The sequence below is a fragment of the Coptis chinensis genome, chromosome 4 (genome assembly GCF_015680905.1).
Source record: "Coptis chinensis isolate HL-2020 chromosome 4, ASM1568090v1, whole genome shotgun sequence".
Classification (NCBI taxonomy): Eukaryota; Viridiplantae; Streptophyta; class Magnoliopsida; order Ranunculales; family Ranunculaceae; genus Coptis; species Coptis chinensis.
In genome coordinates this window covers 27,687,757-27,707,026 of record NC_141459.1, presented here as the reverse complement: position 1 = coordinate 27,707,026, position 19,270 = coordinate 27,687,757, and the positions used below count along the sequence as shown (strand labels likewise).

Genomic DNA, 19,270 nt, shown 5'->3' with positions numbered 1-19,270 from the left:
ACCCCTCCTACTCCATATATTCCAACCCCTCATATATAGTCCATACATTCCAACTCATCTTTCTTAACAGTTTGGGTCATTTTCTTCTTCTGGAGCAACAAGTAGTGTTAGTCAATCTCGTGGTAGGCAAACACACTCTCCCAATCCATTTCCGAGGGATGAAAATGAAGAATATGAAGCTGATGATTTTTGTTGTAACAATTTTTAATTTGAAGTAAGTTGTAACATTTTTTAATTTGAAGTTGTAACGTTTTTAATTTGAAGTAAGTTGTAACAATTTTAATTTAATTTAATTTAAACAATGCGCAAATTTCTACCAAATTAACAACAATTGTATTCAAATTAAACTTAAACAAACTTATTAGTTGTTCCTTTAGTTGTGGCGTGCACCATAACATGCCTAATGATGTTGCACCAGATTATTCTTCAATTGTTCATTAGTAGCTCCACAACGAATACTTAATGTCCTGACTACAATGTGTTTGCACAAGCTCATGTTCATTACTTTTTATCTCAACTTCATGTCGCAATCGTTCATCTGAAAGTGGTTTCACGTTGGAAGTTGTTCACAATGCTCATTCTCAACAATCATGTTATGAAGTATAATACATGCCTTCATTATACGAGATAGAACTCCTTTATCTCACTTACGAGCAGGCCTGCTAACAATATAATTGCAAATCTAGCCTGTAAAACACCAAAACCACGTTCCGCATCTTTACGAGCTGATTCTTGCGCTTTTGCAAAGTTAATATCCATGGGACTAGCAGGAGATGAAATTGTTTGAATTAGTGTAGCCCATGGCCGATATATTCCATCAGCAAGGTAGTAGCCAATGTTGTAAGGTTTGTTATTAACTTGATAAACACAAGCTAGAGTTGTTCCTTTGACTAAATTATCAAATAAATGAGAATTATCTAACACATTAAGATCATTACACGATCTAGCCATTCCAAAGTATTTGTGCCAAAACCATAGCTCCTGGTCTACAATTACTTCCAAAATCACAGTCGCTTTTCTAGCATGGTCCAAATGAGTTCCATGCCACGCAATTGGACAATTTTTCCATACCCAATGCATACAGTCTAAACTACCCAAGATACCTGGCCAACCACGTTTTCACCTACTGCAAGCAAGCGTGTTACATCTTCTTCCGTTGGGCTTCTCAAGTACTGTTCTTCAAAACAGTTGACAACTGCATTGCAGAAATGATGAAGTGATTCACGAGCTGTACTCTCAGCAAGTTTTATCCAGTGATCCATTGAATCAGCTGGATAGCTAGCCATAAGCAAGCATTTGTATTGCAGCTGTAATCTTCACCAAACCCAAAATCCCAACAGGCAAACTAAGAGCATCACAATAAGACTTAAAATATGGATCAAAATTAGTTACAACTTCCAATAAACGGTGAAAAAGTGCTCTTCTCATACGAAACCTACGACGAAATTTACCTACTTTATAATTTGGTCTAGCAATAAAATAATCAGCCACCAACCGTTCATGCACACCAACACGATTGCGGTTAGTGTATTCTCTACCATCAACAGATTCACCCTATCTACCATCAACATATCCACCCCATTTTGGTACAGATAAAGAGTTGATAGCCAGAATCATTGACGTCACTACAACTGTATCACTTTGCATTTGTTGAACGATTGCGGCAGTTTCATCATCATCGTCGAAAATCAGTTCACTTACTCTTTCGCACCAATTGTGACTATTACTACTAGAATCCATGACAAAATATAAAAAAATTATAACTAAAAACTTAAACTTATGAGAAGAGATGAAGAAAGATATAGATAAATGGTGTTTCACTCTGACTCTGATGAGATATAGCGTAGAAAATGGTGGAAAATGATAGGCGCCAAAATGAATTGGCGCCAAGGAAATGGAGGGAATAAGGCGCGAGACAAATTGTCCCATTTAACAAAAAATTGCATTTACACGGGATAAGTTTTCTGCTGTCCGAAATAGAAACCGAAAATTTCTGCAAAACGCTTTGGTACATAAACTGGGTTTTTTTGGAGGCTTAGCATACCGAATCATTGCGAAACAGATTTTAAGAGATTTGAGGTAGTTATGACTTATGAGTTTAGGGCTGTCAATGGATCGGTTTGGGTCGGGTTTTGGAAAATCCGAACCTAAACCGATAAGAAAATTGGGAACTCGAAATCGAATCGAACCGATAATATTACATTTAATCTGAAACCGAACCCAAACCGATCCGAACCGAAAACTATAAAATCAATTAAATTTTAAATGAAATTAATTAATTTTAACCACACAATTGATAAATATATACAAAATTAATCATAAATATTACTAAAATGATATCTTATTGGTTCAGGTTCATATCGGTTCGGTTCGGTTTCGGGTTGGTAGAGAGCAAACTAAATTATCAAAACCAAAACCGTTTTTTATCGGTTCGGTTCGGATGGATTATCGAAACCCACAGCCCTTGTTATGACACTGATTGGGAAGAGTACAATAAACAACACCGTCAAGCAAGACCAAATCCAAACCCAATTTTTGATCTCTCAAAATGGAACACCTCCCAAGTCCGGACATTCTAACGACTACTTTCCATTGTTTTTGAGACTTATCAATCTGGTCCAAGGAAGTTTCCATTATTTAAAGAACTGAACTGGAAAAAAAAAAAAACACACATAAGCAAAGTTGGAGTTGTTGGTTACATTTTCCTGTAACACTAGTACTACACTACTCAAAAAAAAAACTTATTAAACATGTCAACTACTATAACATACAACCCCACCACCACCACATTCACATTTCTTCCACGCCATCAATCTCTAAAACACACTTCATCTCATCTTCACAAGTTTCCCATTTCATCATCAAAATCAAGGTATTCTTTCAAGTCTAAGGAAAATAAAATGGCTGAGTTGGTAACAAGTTCTGGTTTAAGAACTAGTGATGGTCATGTTGAAAGTTATGGAGTTATGGAAACTGAAGCTATTTTGAGTAATGGGTCTTCGGAGTTTCGGTCTCGTATCGATTCTGATGGATTTGAATCTGCTATTAATAAATTGGTTAGTTCTTTATTATGGTTACTAGACTTTATATATTTCTAATTTTTATTCCTTTTAGTTGCTTTTAAGTTATTGGTGAGTATTCTGATTGTTAAGATATACATCGAATTTTTTCACATAGTTTTTGGGGATTGAGGTTGTGGAAATGAACGAATTCGTGTGTTAATTGAGTTGAATTTGTGCAGATATGAAAAGGGATAGGTATATAGGATTGCATACATGTAATTATGTTGTGTCTTATCCTTTCGTGCTATGGAAAGAATAGCAATTTGTGCCTAAATTCAGTTCTGAGGAAATTTGTAAAAGATGGCAAAGTGCATGAACAAACAAGAAACGTTTGGTTGGAGTCTTATGCTATCAATTACTTCCTTGAGTACAGCAAGAGAATTATGACATTTGAATAAATTACCAGGTTGTGGCCATCTGGAATGTTGCAAAATTAGGGGGTCAGGGCAGAATTCCGGCATTCTGTTGTGTATTAAGAGCTTTAACATGTCAGCATCTACCCAACACCAGTTTTCATAAATCCAACCATTGTGTGTTCTCCATAGTTCACTCTTTCCATTTTCTTTTCCCAAAGATAAAAGGGGGGGGGTGTACAGAATGCTCCTACGGGCATATAACAAAGAGATTTTATTCCTTTTAGAAAACTCTGGGAGGGTCATTCATAGCAACCACTTCTAGTTAGAATTGGGCTGTACTATTCCTGCTATTGCGATAAAAAAAGAAGGAAAAAAAGGAAAAAAACATGTCTGTTTTCTCTGTCTAGTGTTTCCTTTCATTGAGTTGATTTAGACCTAGGAAGATTGTATAGACATAGGTAGCTTCAAGGCCTTGGCTTTCTGTGTGAATGTGTGCATGCATATATGTGCTTGATGTGTTTCATGTTCGAAACCTAGAGTATCTGATGTAGATTGTTAGCTCGTTGTTTTGAAGACATAGGTGTGCGCTAGGGGTGCAAACGGATAGGTTCGGATTCGGATATGACTGTATCCGACTCTAAATCCGAAAATTTATACTGATATCAAAATCCGAATCCGAATCCGAATTCGATGGATATTAAAAATTCTATATGAATCGGATATCGGATAATATCCGATCCGAAAATTAATATTAATTAAAATTTTATTTGTCTTGAATAATTCATTTTACCATTATAAAAACTAGTATAAATATATATATTTGTCATTTTTTATTATTTTTTTGTTATTATAGTCTATGATGTACGGATACGGGTACGATACCGGTATGGGGTACAATACGACTTTTATGAAATATTAGGATACTGGTACGGCCTATGGGTACTGCTAATTATTAGGAATATTTTAAAACATGTGTATTCTAAAAATTCTCTTAGTAGTTCTTTGAGTGAAGTATGTCAGGAACATGTGAAAAATTATTATAACACATGCCAAATTCAATACAGCTTGAAGCCTCAAGAAACAATTTACATTTTCAATGGAGTAGAACTATTGGATCAAGTTTATTTTAGAGATTCCAGTAGAATCTATTTAGAGAGGTTCAATCTCTTTCGAGAAAGAAGAGAGATTTGGAAATTTTGGTCATTCAAGTGAAAGAATTTCGCTAAATCTCCTCTGTCAGCCTCTTTCAAAATTTATTGGGATTCTTTTTTTCTTAGGTAAGGAACAAGTATCCTAGAAGTATCCGGTACCCGTATCGGTACCGTAGGGCGTAGCTAACCGATACGGGTGCAATGACATTTTTGGAGGATCCGTGCATCATAGATTATATTTTATATAATATTTTGTACACTAAATAATTAATAAATTAATTATATATAATAACTATTAGTTTTTTAAATCTGATTGGATATTATCGGACACGGATATGGCAGTGTCCGAATCTGTATTCGAAACCAGTTTTGACATAAAAAATTATCCGAATCCAATATTCGAAATTTTTGGATAAATATCTGATTTTTCGAATACGAATATTTGGATATCCACTTGCACCCCTAGTGTGCGCCCATGCTTTCTTCTCATATTATAGGCGTGCGCCTATAGCTCAAGTCCAAGCCCAATGGGTCGAGAGTCCACTAGTTTAGTTATTCTATTTGGTTGTTGCCCACGTGGCGTATTACTATTGGGGTCTATTATTTTTAGGGTTGTTATAAATAAGAGCTTATGGTTAGGGTTTCAATTAGTTGTTTTAGTTGTGTTTATGTTTATGAACTATTGAGTGATTATCAATAAATGTGAGACTTTTAGGGATGTATAAAGTGTAAATTTTGATTAAGTGTTGCTTCCGCTACTTCAATCTATGTTAGTATCTATGTTGGAAGTCAACAGAGCGTAGACATGGTCATCATACATATAAGATTGGATGAAATTACTGCATCTGAACTCCAAACAATTACAAGGCACTCTTCTCATTTCACCCCTGAATGTAAGACAAACTTATGGAAATAGTTCCTCTGAACTGAAATCATATAAGACAAAGTGCCTTTTATCCACAATTATTCCGTGAGATGTCAAACACGTAAGGAATGAATTAAAAGTGTAGTCTAACACTTACGATAGTAATAAGATGGTGTGTCATCAAATAATCTGATATTCTGGTTGATTAAAAAATTATGTGATTATTAATTATGTTTTAAGAAAGCTCCCTACTTACCATTTTTACTAGTCTTTGTGAACCTAACTTGCTTTAACCTATTATCTTATAGTAATGGCTTGCATATATGAAAAATATAAGCATCTTAACCTTTTTCTTGAACTCTAGTGCTGTGAATGTAAAGCCGGTTGGCTGTCGTCTATCTCATATGATGTCACCTCCATCACTGGTGGGTCTCTTGATTAACAGTATCCTCTTGACCGCTTGCTTTGTTTACAGCACCTTGTTTCACGTGCATGGCTTTCAAAAATTTATTCCCTTGTTATACTCAAGTCTATGAAGTCATCTTTATTAGCTGAATAGCTGAGTATTCTTTTTACTACCGTAGCTTGTTCTATAGCTTTTTTCTTTCAACATTTTGGTTCTAATTTACATTTATTATGAAGTAAAGAGGTTTTAGGAAATATATAGTTTCCCTTGGTTTTTTGCTTTGTTTCTGTATTATCCATCTCTTTGAAACCATGTTCAAAGATAATGATTGCAACCATTTTTCTTTCATATTGTTTATGTATGAAGATTCAAGAGGCTGTCACTTTTTTGTTGTTATCTTTTCTTTCTCTTTTCCGCTCTTTGGAGCAAAACTGGAAAACCTTGTAGGATATTAAAATGCATGGAAGCATCCAAAGAAACTTATGGTTCGGAGGTCGTGACATAAGCTGTCATGCATTAGAATACAACTATTTATGTGAAATTCTCTAACTTTCTTCTTTCAATAATTACAATATTGCTTGCATCTTCCTCTTATGCTTTACAGAGCAAGTGGCTAGTGGCTGCACTTTTTGGTGCTATCATTCTTTGGAGACATGATGCTGAAGCCTTGTGGGCTGCCATGGGAGCTGTCATGAATGCTTGGCTTTCAGTTGGTCTGAAACAGATACTCAACCAAGAGCGACCAATTGCTACCTTGAGATCTGATCCAGGAATGCCATCTTCACATGCGCAGTCCATCTTCTTTGCTATCATCTTTGCTATCCTTTCAAGTAAGTTATTCAAATCCCAAGATTACTAATGTTGTTACTTATATTCCTTCCATAGTCATTTTAATAAGTTTTCTGCCACGGAATCACATCTAAGATGTTTTTTTGACTCTCGACATGGACTCCAATGAGTGTAATAGTGAATACCAAACCTTTTGTGTAAACAAAGCAACAAGAGTTCACACACCCATATCCAGACAACAAAATGTAAATAAAACACAAAAGGACGCTGCAATTGGAGAGACTTTAATAAGCTGTAATGTGCTGAGCCTTAATCTATTGGTCATAAACAACAGCTCTTTATAGTAATACAACAGAAAATAAAGAAGGGGGGAATATAAGGTCGCTAAAAGTGCTCGTCAGAGCTTTGCTACTGAATGTGATGGATGAGCAACAGTTCCTTTGATTTCATGCACCAACATACCACATTCTTTTGTTGATAAACCAGCAAAAGAAAATGAAACATTTGTATCACATGCGTAGAATGTACTTACTTGGTTATTGTCTTTTGAGTGTATCAACGTTAAGTGAGCCAATTCAGATGGTAGCCAGTGATTGGTGTAGATCATGTTTCAAGGCTGTCAGCTAGTTTGCTTTGTAATATATCATCACTATATTCTTGATTGCTTCACTTGGACATTCCTATTACTGCTAAAATCTATAAAACTATGTACATGGTTGATCATTATTTTTTTCAGAGATCCTCCTATAATCTGTGTGGAACGCAATCCACTTACTTTGGTGGCAAACTTTTTCCGTTATTTATAGTTTTTGGCATGTTTCTTTGATTTTGTATGTATGACTTACCTACTCTTGAAATCGATTGCATGTCTGACGGTTTTCTCTGTGATTTTGTGGATCCATTGCAGTGGTTAAACTTTTGGGGATCAACGAATTTACAGTGGCAGTGGGGATGCTTGCCTTGGCTTCTGGTTCATATCTAGTAAGATCTTTTTAACTCTTGCGGCATGTACAAATTCCTGCTTAAATCATCTTTATGTATCTGTTTCACTTAAACTGCAGTTGGAGGTTCCTTGACTGTTTAAGCTTACTACTATCTATATTGAAACCTGAAAGTCCTAGCTAAATAGGTCTGCCATCTTGCAGTGACAATTAATCAACCTCAAGATGGGTAATGACAACGTTTAGATGTAGCGTAGGAAGAAGGGAGTGTATTTATGTGTTCAGACATTGTGATCATACACTTTCTGTGTCTAACATGCGCCTATCTGTATGCCAAGTATATAGACATGCCAATAGATGTACAGAGAACGCTCAAACTTCACAAATTACTGTAACTTGCCATTGGTGAATAATGTTGAGTTGGACTTGGAACTGACCAGTACCTGAATATGATAAAGTAAATAAAGGTGTTGTATAAATTAGTGGTGAAGTAAATTGCCAATAACTAAGACCTAATTGAGCTTTGCTAATCTTGATAAGCATGTTCTACTTTGTCTGTTATTTCATCACTTCTCTTTTGCATAGTCTGCAAAGGTCCACAAACACTTTCTACTAATCCTTGAGTTGGGTTATCTCGTCATTGAATAGTTATAACATTGAAGTACTACCCTGGAAGTTAGAACTATCTCGAACTATCTTTGTGTCGTACTGTCGTTAGATTCTTGGAAACTAGAAAAGGTTGATAACTGTGTGAAAGGTAGAACTGTATTCCTTGTCAACATTCATGATACAACCAGTGGGAATAGAAGAAAAGATATGAGATGCATAAATGCCAATGTGCCATTGAAGCATATGAGGAGTCATAATAATTTAGGATTAACATGTAGGGGTTCGGCAAACTTTTCTTCTGCCCTGCTAGAGTTAATCATCCATCGACGTTGGACCAGCTTGTACTGATTAGGGTGAGTGTGGACTTGGTAACTCTTAATGTTGGAACCAGATATACCATATTGATAACAGAATGCATCGTAGATTTAGATCACACTCCTGCTTGATAAATATGTGTCTTGACATGACAACTTTTAATTTGATTAGTTTGAAAATAAGTCCTACATATATATATATGGGAGGGATCTATATACAACACTTTTTATACAACAATTTATACAATGGCCGCTATCTCACTCCACAAATTTACTTACGACTTGATTTTTTGTGGATGTCATCTTCCTACCATGGAAAACATCCTTGCAAAAAATGGGCTTCTTTGGAAATTTCTAAAGATGCCAAATGAGGGATGCAAAATTTTAAATCCTGGCCGTTAAAATAAATCACATTTTCAAATCAAGTTTTGAAAGAGTTAGAGATTTTGGAATGATATGAAATTTTGTGGATATGATCTCCACAGTGGTAAGATCATACCCACAAAGTATTAGCCCTTAGTATATATGAAAGCATCCATGAATTCATGGGTTCTTTTCTTATCATCTGTGGCAGTCATGGCTAAGGGTCTCGCAGAAACTTCACACCATCAGCCAAGTCTCTGTCGGTGCAGTCTTGGGTACTATTTTATCAATATTGTGGTTCCAGGCATGGTATGCATTTGTGCTGAAAGCCTTCATTGCCTCCTTGTGGGTTCGAATGGTGGTTGTTCTGGGGTCTGCTGCAGTTTGTGTATGCTTTTTGGTTTATATAATTCAGTATTGGCTTATGGAAGAACCTTAATAAGCATTGTCGTACACAGTAGCTGGTAGGTCTTTTGATGTATAGGTTAATGTTTTCTCAGGACGACTTAACAGCATTGCGGTAAGCTTTCGTAATTCTTTCAGTATATTAACAGATATGTAAACAAAACCTACGGAATGGAGAAACAATCTTCTTTTTTAGAAAATTAGAGAGTTTGCAATGGCTAAAACAACCATAAAAATGGTACAAAGCTTGACTTCGTGAATATTGGTGACTTGACCGCTGATGGTATTGAAGTCTTACATACAGATGCAAGGGAAGGATTGCTATATATCATATTGTGGACATCATGTTATTCAACAAATCAACATTCCTCCAAGACTACGTATAGCTTCTTCCATAGACCCATTCACAGGTTGTAAGCCCAATGTCAGCTAAGAACTTTTGAATCCAAGTGTATTGTGCTTAAGATAAACGACTAAATTGAACTTGTTGTAAATTCTTCCAAGGTTTCTGCACGATCCCTTACCAAAAGTTTGGTATCTTAGGTCCTAGAAGAGCAACGCATCCATACTCATATCAACCTAATGCCACTGCCAATTCGACCGCTTCTCTGGAATGTTGATCATGTTCTGGGCCCTTGCACCTCACATTAGTTATTGTCGGAGTATGTAATCTCATCCGATCTTGTTAATTTAAACATGCAACCGCTAATTCAAACGCTTCTCTGGAATGTTGATCGTGTTCTGGGCCTTTGCACCTTACAGCAGTTCTTGTCTGAGTATGTAATCTCATCTGATCTTGTTAATTTAAACATGAAGATGCCTTTTTCAAAGTCTTCTTAAATTTGCAAGACAGAGACATCACCACACCAACCCCAGTGCAAAGTCTAATGTTCTCTAAACTTCAAGATCCTATACTCAGTGATTTCCAGGCCGTTGCAGTCATTTCGCTCCTTGATGCTAGAAATTGTAACATGAAGTATATGTCCTCACCTTGAGGATGAGATCGGTCCCCGGCCACAAATGCAGAGACCTGATCCTTGACCTTAAGCCAAGACCACCCTGGCTCCTTTACTACCCCTTTTGACCTCATTTGTTTTCTCATATCTGCTGCATCCTTCCACTCCCCTTTGGCGGAATATATGTTACATAAGGTGATATAAGTCACTGCACAATTTGGATTCAATTCTAGAAGGCGCTCTGATACACGTCTTCCACGTTCAATATCACCGTGGGCTCTACAGGCTGTGAGCAAGGAAGGACGACCAAACAACATCATCCTTTTTATACGGCATTTCATGTATCATTTGCTCAGCATCGCTTAGTCGTCCAGCGCGAGAAAGGAGATCAATCATGCAGCCATAGTGTTCTTTCCCAGGATGAATACGATATTTCCTAGTCATCAAATTGAAATACTGGAAACCATGATCAACTAGTCCCGCATGGCTACATGCACCTAGAACACCAATGAAGGTCACATCATCAGGTCTCATGCCCACCCTCGACATCTTCTCAAACAAATCAATTGCTTCTTTACAATGTCCATGTTCAGCGTACCCGTTAATCATAGATGTCCATGACACAACACTGTCATTTTCCTCAGCATCAAAGATCCTTGAAGCTTCTTGTATACTCCCACATTTGCAGTACATATTAATCAGTGCACTGTGGATCATTAGATCGTTTTCTAGCCCAATCAACAGTATGTGAGCATGTAATTGCTTACCTAGTTCAAGAATAGCCATATTTCCGCTGACACTCAATAAGCTTGAGAGAGTAAACTCATTCGGTTTCTGTCCCTCTCCTCATCCTTGAATAATAGTCAAAGGCTTCTTCACAATGGCCATCCTGGGAATACCCAACTATTATTGTAGTCCATGACACAGTATCCCTTCTTACCATCCCGTCAAATACCATTGAACTAGATCTTACGCGTCCACACTTTGAATACATAGTCATAATGGCATTTGCAACTGACAAAGAATTCCCTAAACCTATATGTATAACAGGCAAATGTAACTGCTCACCCCAATAAACTCTTGCAAGGTTTGCACAGGCAGAAATGATTGAGGCAAAAGTGAACTCATTAGGACAAACACCTGATTCCCTCATCCGAACAAATGTTTGCACCGCAAGCTCCTCTCGTCCTATTTGAACATAAGACGATATAATCATTGTATACAAAACCACATCATGAATCTTCATTCTTTCAAACAAACGCACTCCATAGTCTAATTCCCCACACTTGGCATACATATTAGTAAGAGTATTAGCAACAAACGAGCTCGTATCAAACCCCGCCTTCATCGCTTGAGTATGTATTGCTTTACCAGACTTCAAGTCACATGAATCAGCACAAGCCTTCAATGCACTAGCAAATGTATACGAATCGCATTGTACATCTGATCCCCACATTTCTGAAAAATACATCAGTGCTTCTTTGTAACACCCACAGCGAACTAGTCCCGTTATTATCACAGTCCAAGAAACTACATTCCTCTCAGGCATCTCATCAAAAACCCTACACCCCATCTCCACACACTCACATTTTGTATACATATCCAAAAGAGAACTCCCCACAAACACATTATTCGCAAACCCATTTTTCACCGTATACCCATGAACCATTTTCCCATAATTCAACTCATAATCACAACCACAAGCTTTAAAAGCAAGTGCAAGTACAAACGGGTCGACGAAACTGAAGTTGCATTGAAGTTGGTGACGTACCCGGAAATGATAGTAGTCCAAGAGATTGCATCTCTTTGTGGCATTTTATCAAATAGTTAACCTTTTCAAGTGAGTATTGGTTTCGAATATTGAAGATGATAAGAAGTTTAAACCGTCTTTGGTTCCCTCTAATATTTTGATGTATACAATTTCTGATGCTGTAAATAATTTTCTTATTTGTAGTCTTATTACTGATAAGACCATGTTCACTTGGAAATTGGAATTGCTGATTGAGATTTGAGGTACAATAACAAGTGTTTGCTTTAAAACATGTCTTATAGATATCATAGCAAAAGGGGTACAGTACTGCTGTTTAGCAAAAAAGTCAGGAGAGAGTTCTGGTCTTGACGTCTAGAAGCCCACTTGGCTAGCTCATGCGCTTCAACATTTACTTGCCTACTGATCCAACTAAAGCTACAGAAAGTAAAAGAGTGGCATAAACCCCTGAATATTACATCTAATGGAATCAAGCTTCCAATTTGTCGACTGTTGCTCCCTCAAGTTTTGTGCGCCAAAATAACTTGATGGCAGCATCTCCTTCAAACAAGATCGACGTGCTTTTCCGTGGTCCTTGCTAGTTTTACAGCCTACTTCTAGAGCCACCATCTTTGCCTCTTCGTAGAAACTTCAAAAGCCTTGTAGCCGCCCCAATATGATAACCTTCCCTATTCCAAGCCAAAGTTCCTCGCTGCCGCCACCCTTGTTTCCCTCAAGTAAAGCCGTCAAACCCGATTAGCATAAGATTTACTTCTACAATAGGAAAAATAGGATTTTTGTTCTTATCAAGCCAATTCGTAGTAAAATAAGATTTTGATGAGACTACTCCCTGAGGTTCTCTATATGCTTCCAGACTCCTGTTCCACTGTGCATAGGTCCTTCTCAGCATGCTATCTCTGTTGGGCACCTTTCCCTCAAACTTGGCTCTATTCCTTGTTTCCCAAATAGCTTGTAGGATATTAGCTGCAAGCAGGCCTTTTTCTACAAGTCCTTGGTCAGTTGTTTGTGTGCACCCCAGGAAGAAATCTAGCCAGTCTCTTATAGTGTGTTCTCGTGATGTTCTTCAACTCGCTCCCCTAACTCCGGCTTTAACCAAACCAGTTTTGTCCACTCACATTGGAAGAAAAGATGGATTGGTTCTTCTGGGGCCAGCCAACATAATGGGCACTTATGCTCCCCCTGAATGTTTCTGCTTTCCAGCACATCTCCTGTGGGAAGCAAATTCATATACAGCTTCCATAGGAACAGCTGTGTGCTAGCTGACAGCTGCAAGCCCCACAGAGTTTTTATACTCTTAGTATTGAAGGAGGAGGGGCCTCCTTGCCAATAAGATCTAGTGACAAACCTATAGGCAGATCTGACTGTGAGAAGACCATTATTTGTGTGCGCCCATCTAATCTCATCCTTGGCACTGCTGTTAGGTCTAATTACGGTAAATAGTAATCATGGTCACTATCTCAGGTGGAAAAAGAGACTCCACCTTTTGATAGTCCCAGCCTGACCCATCCCTTAGCATCAGGTCTCTTACTCTTAGATCCTCCAACTCAGGTCTGTTGGGCAACACTTCTTGCAGAGTTATAGGAGCATTGTTATGGAGAAGCCAAGGTTGTTTCATAGCTTCCACTTTGTCCCCTTTCCCAATACTCCAAATCAGCCCTGGAAGACATTCCCGAGCAGTTCTATGCACCCCTTTCCAGAACCAGGAGGCCCAGGGTGGGGGTTCCTCTTTCTTATCAAACCACTACTTGCCATACACAGCTATAAAAGTCTTCGCCCATATAGATGTAGTGTCCTTTACAGCTTTCCAAGCCAGCTTAGAGAGCATAGCCTTGTTCATATCCCCCGATTTCCTCAAACCTAAGCCTCCCAAGGCTTTAGGCTTACATATGCCATCCCACCCAATGGTGTGGAGGCTTTTGTTGTCCTCCGTACCATGCCACCAGAATTGTCTGTAAGCTTTATCTAACTTATTGCAAGTGGATTTAGGTACTTTGTATGTGGCCATAGCATAGAGAGGAGTAGCGAGCCACGCCTTGGATAAGAGTATTTCTCGGCTTGGCTCAAGACTTTAGCTCGCCAACCTTTTATTTTCCCATGTACTTTATCAACCAGGTAATCAAAGTCATCTTTTTTACTCTGAGATATGACAATGGGTACACCCAAGTATTTATCTCTTTTATCAAAAGTTCTCATCTTCCAGAATCTCTTAAGAATCTTTTGATGCATTCTATGCACATTTTTACTACAGTGGATGCTAGATTTGTCATAATTTATCCTCTGACCAGAGGCAAAGACAATACTTTTCCAAGATGGTCTTTACCTTTCCACCAAACCAAGCCGGCCTTAGTGAACAAGATAAGGTCATCAAAGATAAAGGAGATGTGTGATCAAGGGGAGCATTTCTCCCGATTTTTATGCCATGGATATCCCCATTACTTTTCAGCCTTTGCTATCATACGAGAGATAGAGAGACAATGATAAATGTAGTGGGAGAGAGGGTCTCCCCGTCAAGCCCCTGTCAGATCAAGCTCTCTAGGGGAGAGCCATTCAACAATACTTTGTTATATGAGACAAGAGATATGCATGGGAGATGAGCCGTCTCCACTTCGCATTGAAGCCCAACCTATTAAAGATTTTGTCCGTAAACGACCATTCAACCCTATCGAATTTTGGCCATATCCATTTTCAAGGCCACAAAACCATGTTTTTTTTTCATACTCTTCATATTATGAAAGATTTCACTGGCCAGCCCTATATTGTCACCTATGTTCCTCCCCTTTATGAAAGCTCCTTGGAACGGGGAGACTATCTTACTAATATGTGTCTTAAGCCTATTAGCTAAGATCTTCGCAATAATTTTGTAACAGAAGTTACACAAACTAATAGGTCTGAATTTAGACATATGATCCGGATTTGAGACTTTTGGAATTAAAGCTAGAAAAGTTTCATTAAATCTAGGGTTCATACAACCTTTCACAAAGAAATCTCTAACACAATCAATAATATCTTTGCCAATCACCTCCCAGCAATTTTGGTAGAAAGTTCCTTGGAAGCCATCTGGGCCAGGGGCTTTCAAGGCCCCTATCTTCCTTGCCACCTGCCAGATGTCCTCCTCAGAGGGGTAGGCATTAAGGATCTCATTTTCTCTATCAGTGATGCAGGGGGAAAACAGGTCTAGGATCTGATCATCATTACAAGGCATATCCGAAGCAAAAAGATCATCGAAATAATCTTTTACAGCACTCCCCACCCCTTGCCTACCTTCTCTCCACACCCCTTCACTATCTTTAATCCTATCAATATTATTCTTTCTTCTCCTATACACTGTAAACAGATGGAAGAACTTTGTATTTCTACCCCCCCTCTTTAATCCAATGTTGACTAGATTTCTGTTTCCAGAAAACTTCCTCTTTGTCATACCAGTCGAAGAGCCTTGCCTTGAGCAGTTTTGCTTTTTCATGGTTTTGGCAAGAGAAAGGTTTCTGGAGCACTCTATCCAGATCTTTTTGAGTTTTCTTTATATTATAAAAGATATTACCAAAAGATTTTTTATTCCAAGTTTTCAGGCCTTGTTCAACACTCTTGAGCTTATGGACCACTTTCCAGTCAGGGAGAGCATGAGTGACTGCCTTCCAAGCCTGTTCAATAATAGGCTTACAAGACTCATCCCTTAACCACATATCATAAAACCTGAAGGGCCTTTCAGTAACCTCCATACTGGGCATAAGATTTATCATTAAGGACAAGTGGTCGGAGGTGGCATTCACCACATTATTAACTAGCATATTGGGAAAAAGATCCAACCAATCTGCTGTGGCCAGAGCGCGATCCAGACGCTCAAGGATGTTATCTTTAACTTTCCTATTATTGTTCCAGGTAAATTTAGGTTCCCTATACCCCAGATCAATCAGGCCAAGCTCATCAATCAAAAGATTAAAATCAAGCATGCATCTATTAAAAGAAGATTTGCCCCCAACTTTCTCATCCAGGGATCTAATGGCATTAAAATCCCCAAAAATCAGCCAAGGCCCAGGAATAAAGGGGGCAGTTTCTCTTAACTCAGTCCAGAATCTATGTCTACAACTAGCATTTGGTTCTCCATAGATGAAACTGAAAAACCATGGATTATTACTATGAAAATTTGAAAGTTTACCTGTGATTTGATTTGATGTGGCTCCCAGCACCTCAAGGTCGACTCCTGTCTTCCAGAAAAGTGCCAGCCCACCTCGATGTCCAGCAGCAGGAACACAAAAACGATTTTCATACTTTAGAACTTTGCTTAACATATTAACTTTGTTCTCCCCCACTTTGGTTTCAGATAAACAGATAATATCCGGTTTGTGTTGCCTCACTAGATCCTTTAGATTCTGAACTGCCGTGGAGGAACCTATTCCCGGCGGTTCCAGCATCATATCATTTTTTGACAGGCATTTGTTTGGGGACATTTGCCCTTGAAACCCTGGAGGAGGACCACACAGACCTCCACTGCTTACAGATTTACCACTTTCACCATTAGAGCTTCTATCACCACTATACCCACTTGTGGAACCTCTCTTCTTTCTGGCTCTTGCCTCAGCACCTGGTTTCTTTCCTTTTCTTTCCTGTTTTTTCACTACTGTTGAGTCGTCAATTGCCAAGGGCTGTGGTTGTGCAAGCTGAGTGATACTTACATCAGAATCTGACTCTACCTCATCAGGACTACCTTGACTGAGTTCCAATGGGCATTACCCACAGATATTTCCTCCTGAGAGTCGACATTAAAACCACCATGTCCAAATCTTCTTCTTCTTCTGATAGATCCTCCTCTTCCTCATCAGTGAATGCATCAGATGGTATATCCTCCTCTGGTATCTCTGGTCCCCATTGCTCGAGTGAACACTTGAGTCCAGTGATTGGTTTGAGAGTGCTGGTTCCACTGAATTCCTAGAATCACTGGATATGGAAGACGATCGGTGCTCCTTCCGGAATCAACAGGTGACCCAACCCTTTAGCCCTTAAATCATCTGCTTCCCTCTTTGCTTTCTTCGAGAGTCTTTCAGCCACCTTTTAACTATGTTTTTTCCAGCCATCATCATCCATTTTGTTAAAACTTCCTTCCAAACCCAGCTGTTTTCTTTTGCTTCCCACTTTTAGACTTATCTCTGTTTTCAAACCTCTCTGTGCTCTACTTCTTATGGAGTTTCGAGATGCAAAAGTTTTGTACCCCCTACCACGTCTTGGTAGCCCAAGAAACCTAAAAGATTTATGTCCACCTTCAGCACAGCAACTAACTTGATAGCTCCCATCAGTTTTGTTACAATCTAGAAAGGGAATGATAGCCTGGGAAATCGGAGAACCAAAATTCGGCGCGGCGTGATCTTTCATCTGATCTATTCGAGTTCCCAAAAACTCACCTCCGCCAGCTATGGTCTCTAGCATGCCAGCTTTGCATCCCACTTGTTCGCATCCTAAAGAGCAAAGAAATCCAGAAGCATCTTCTCTTATGGGTCCGGGTCCTTTTTCTGCATCCTTTGGGTCTCCATCTAGATCCATGTTTTCTACCTCCAACCCGGGTGTCCAGACCACAATTGATTTACCATGGGCCTCAGATTCACCACCCTTATCCAGACATAACCCTTTTGGGCCCAACTCATGGCCCAGATACTGACCATCCCATCTCTGTACTGGATCTAAGGGCAAGGGCCCATCCACATTTGAATTTCCAACGGTAACTGACAACTCAGTCTCACATACGGTTCTATCCGTTCTGAGTTCTGACACTGAGGCTTCTCTTTCTTCCGTACTCCCAGTCCTGATCTCCGGCCTCTTTCCAGCTGACTTATCGCTGACCGGGGTAGATAACAAGCCTGTCCCCGTCCATGGCCTACGCATCGGAGAACCCCATTTTTTCACCGGCGTGTGGTATGTTCTTTGTTTATTGGGGGTTCCTGATATTGTTACTGAAGATGGCCCTGAGTTGGCCACTCCATTAAAGCAAACCGTTGCTCTCAACATGAACGAGAAGTTATTCTTGATGTCCCTGGGGGAGCCTCCATATTTGCACAAATTCATGCTGTATTGGTCTCTCTGTTTACAGTAATGGATATCATGTCCAATACAGCCACAGAAATAGCAAAAATTTCCAGCTTTTCATATTTAAAAGTGACTGGGAAAACTTCTCCCAATTCAGTCCGGAGATCTAGACCTTTCAGCAGCCGTTCCTTAATATCCATTCGAACTCTAACTCTTGCTACTGGGCTTCTGAACTCCCCTCTGTAGCAGAGATCAACCTCTTTGAGCTTGCCAAGATTTTTCCCCACCATCCTGACATTCTCCTCATTTAAGCGGTCACTTGGGATTCCATGTATTTGTATCCAAAAATCTACCAGATCGAACTTCTGTGATGTAGCCCAATTCTGTAGATGTTTCCCTTTTTTTACTGAGAAAATGAACCCTTGTATCCACCAAGGGCCATTTGCTTTGACATGCTCCAGTTCTTTTATATTTTCAAACTCCATCTTGTAGAAACCTTTGGATAGCATTTCCACCTTTGTGTTTCCCCTAGTCTGCCAACCCCTGTGTAATTCCTCAGCCAGGTCTTGTAAAGAGATGCTTTTTCCTCCGTACAACTTGCCTAGCAGAGTAGTACCATCTTCCATATTTTCCACCATGTTTATACAGCCAATGTCCACTACTTTTTTCTCTTTAGAACAGAAGAGATTCTGCATTTCAAACTGGAGTTCCTCAATCTTTTCTCTAGTTGACCCTCCTTGCATTGGAGAGCTAGCCATTTCCCTGTGAAAACAACTCCCACCAAGCACAGAAAGGACCGAGCTTGAAAAGGGGGAAAAGTAACCAAAGAGGGGGGGGGGGAGGGAAATGGGGAAGTTGGGGGGAGATCTTAAAGCCCAGGACAGATAAAAGTGAAGAAAGTGACTAAAAGAAATTTGAAAAAATCAAAAAGAAACCCAGAGGGGGGAAGTAGAAAGCACACAAGGGTTAAACAGTTTTTTTTTTTTTTTTTTTTTTTTTGCACAAATTAAATCTCTCTATGTTTCAGATGACCACTATCAAGCTTGCTCACTCGCAGGAGATCACAAGACAGGCGTTGAGAAGAAGGGGGGAGAAAGAGAGCAGATCTGCTTTAAGCCGCAGGAGAGCTTTTTCTATCTAATAATATATAGAACAATAAATGAAAGGTAGGTAAGACTCAGACCTCTCCTAAATGCGATTGAGATTTGAGGTACAATAACAAGTGTTTGCTTTAAAATATAGAGGTTATTTTGGACGTTTCACATTTTGTTGT

General features: G+C 38.9%; 2 protein-coding genes and 1 pseudogene across 13 annotated transcripts; 1 reads left to right on the top strand and 2 right to left on the bottom strand.

Annotated features, from left to right (window-relative positions):
• Positions 1-618: 618 nt before the first annotated feature.
• LOC147502999 (uncharacterized) lies at positions 619-1,286 on the bottom strand. The gene is made up of 2 exons (XM_086604677.1): positions 1,124-1,286; positions 619-890 (listed from the first exon to the last, which is right to left on the bottom strand). The coding sequence occupies exons 1-2, from the start codon at positions 1,284-1,286 to the stop codon at positions 619-621; spliced, it is 435 nt and encodes a 144-aa protein (XP_086460803.1).
• A 1,214-nt stretch (positions 1,287-2,500) lies between these two features.
• On the top strand, positions 2,501-19,270 carry LOC147502997 (lipid phosphate phosphatase epsilon 2, chloroplastic-like). 11 transcript variants are annotated; one of them, XM_086607786.1, is made up of 5 exons: positions 2,501-3,056; positions 6,445-6,670; positions 7,537-7,610; positions 9,566-9,671; positions 9,766-9,993. In XM_086607786.1, the coding sequence occupies exons 1-5, from the start codon at positions 2,751-2,753 to the stop codon at positions 9,879-9,881; spliced, it is 828 nt and encodes a 275-aa protein (XP_086463912.1). In that variant the 5' UTR covers positions 2,501-2,750; the 3' UTR covers positions 9,882-9,993. The 11 variants fall into 11 exon arrangements, with proteins under 11 accessions (XP_086463912.1, XP_086463907.1, XP_086463906.1 ...); XM_086607781.1 differs by having other exon boundaries at positions 2,505-3,056; positions 9,805-9,993; XM_086607780.1 differs by having other exon boundaries at positions 2,505-3,056; positions 9,554-9,671; positions 9,805-9,993.
• LOC147502998 (putative pentatricopeptide repeat-containing protein At3g47840 pseudogene) lies at positions 8,659-12,240 on the bottom strand (annotated as a pseudogene). Its single transcript, XR_015221872.1, has one exon. The product of XR_015221872.1 is annotated as a putative pentatricopeptide repeat-containing protein At3g47840 pseudogene (transcript).

Bases quoted from the DNA above. Each gene is read 5' to 3' on its own strand.
- LOC147502999 (XM_086604677.1), bottom strand. From the start codon at position 1,286: ATGGCTAGCTATCCAGCTGATTCAATGGATCACTGGATAAAACTTGCT. The intron at 891-1,123 runs GTGAAAACGTGG...TTGATAATTTAG, and splicing joins AACACGCTTGCTTGCAGTAG to TCAAAGGAACAACTCTAGCT.
- LOC147502997 (XM_086607777.1), top strand. From the start codon at position 2,751: ATGTCAACTACTATAACATACAACCCCACCACCACCACATTCACATTT. The intron at 6,671-7,536 runs GTAAGTTATTCA...GATCCATTGCAG, and splicing joins CATCTTTGCTATCCTTTCAA to TGGTTAAACTTTTGGGGATC. The intron at 7,611-9,553 runs GTAAGATCTTTT...ATGGTATTGAAG, and splicing joins TGGCTTCTGGTTCATATCTA to TCTTACATACAGATGCAAGG.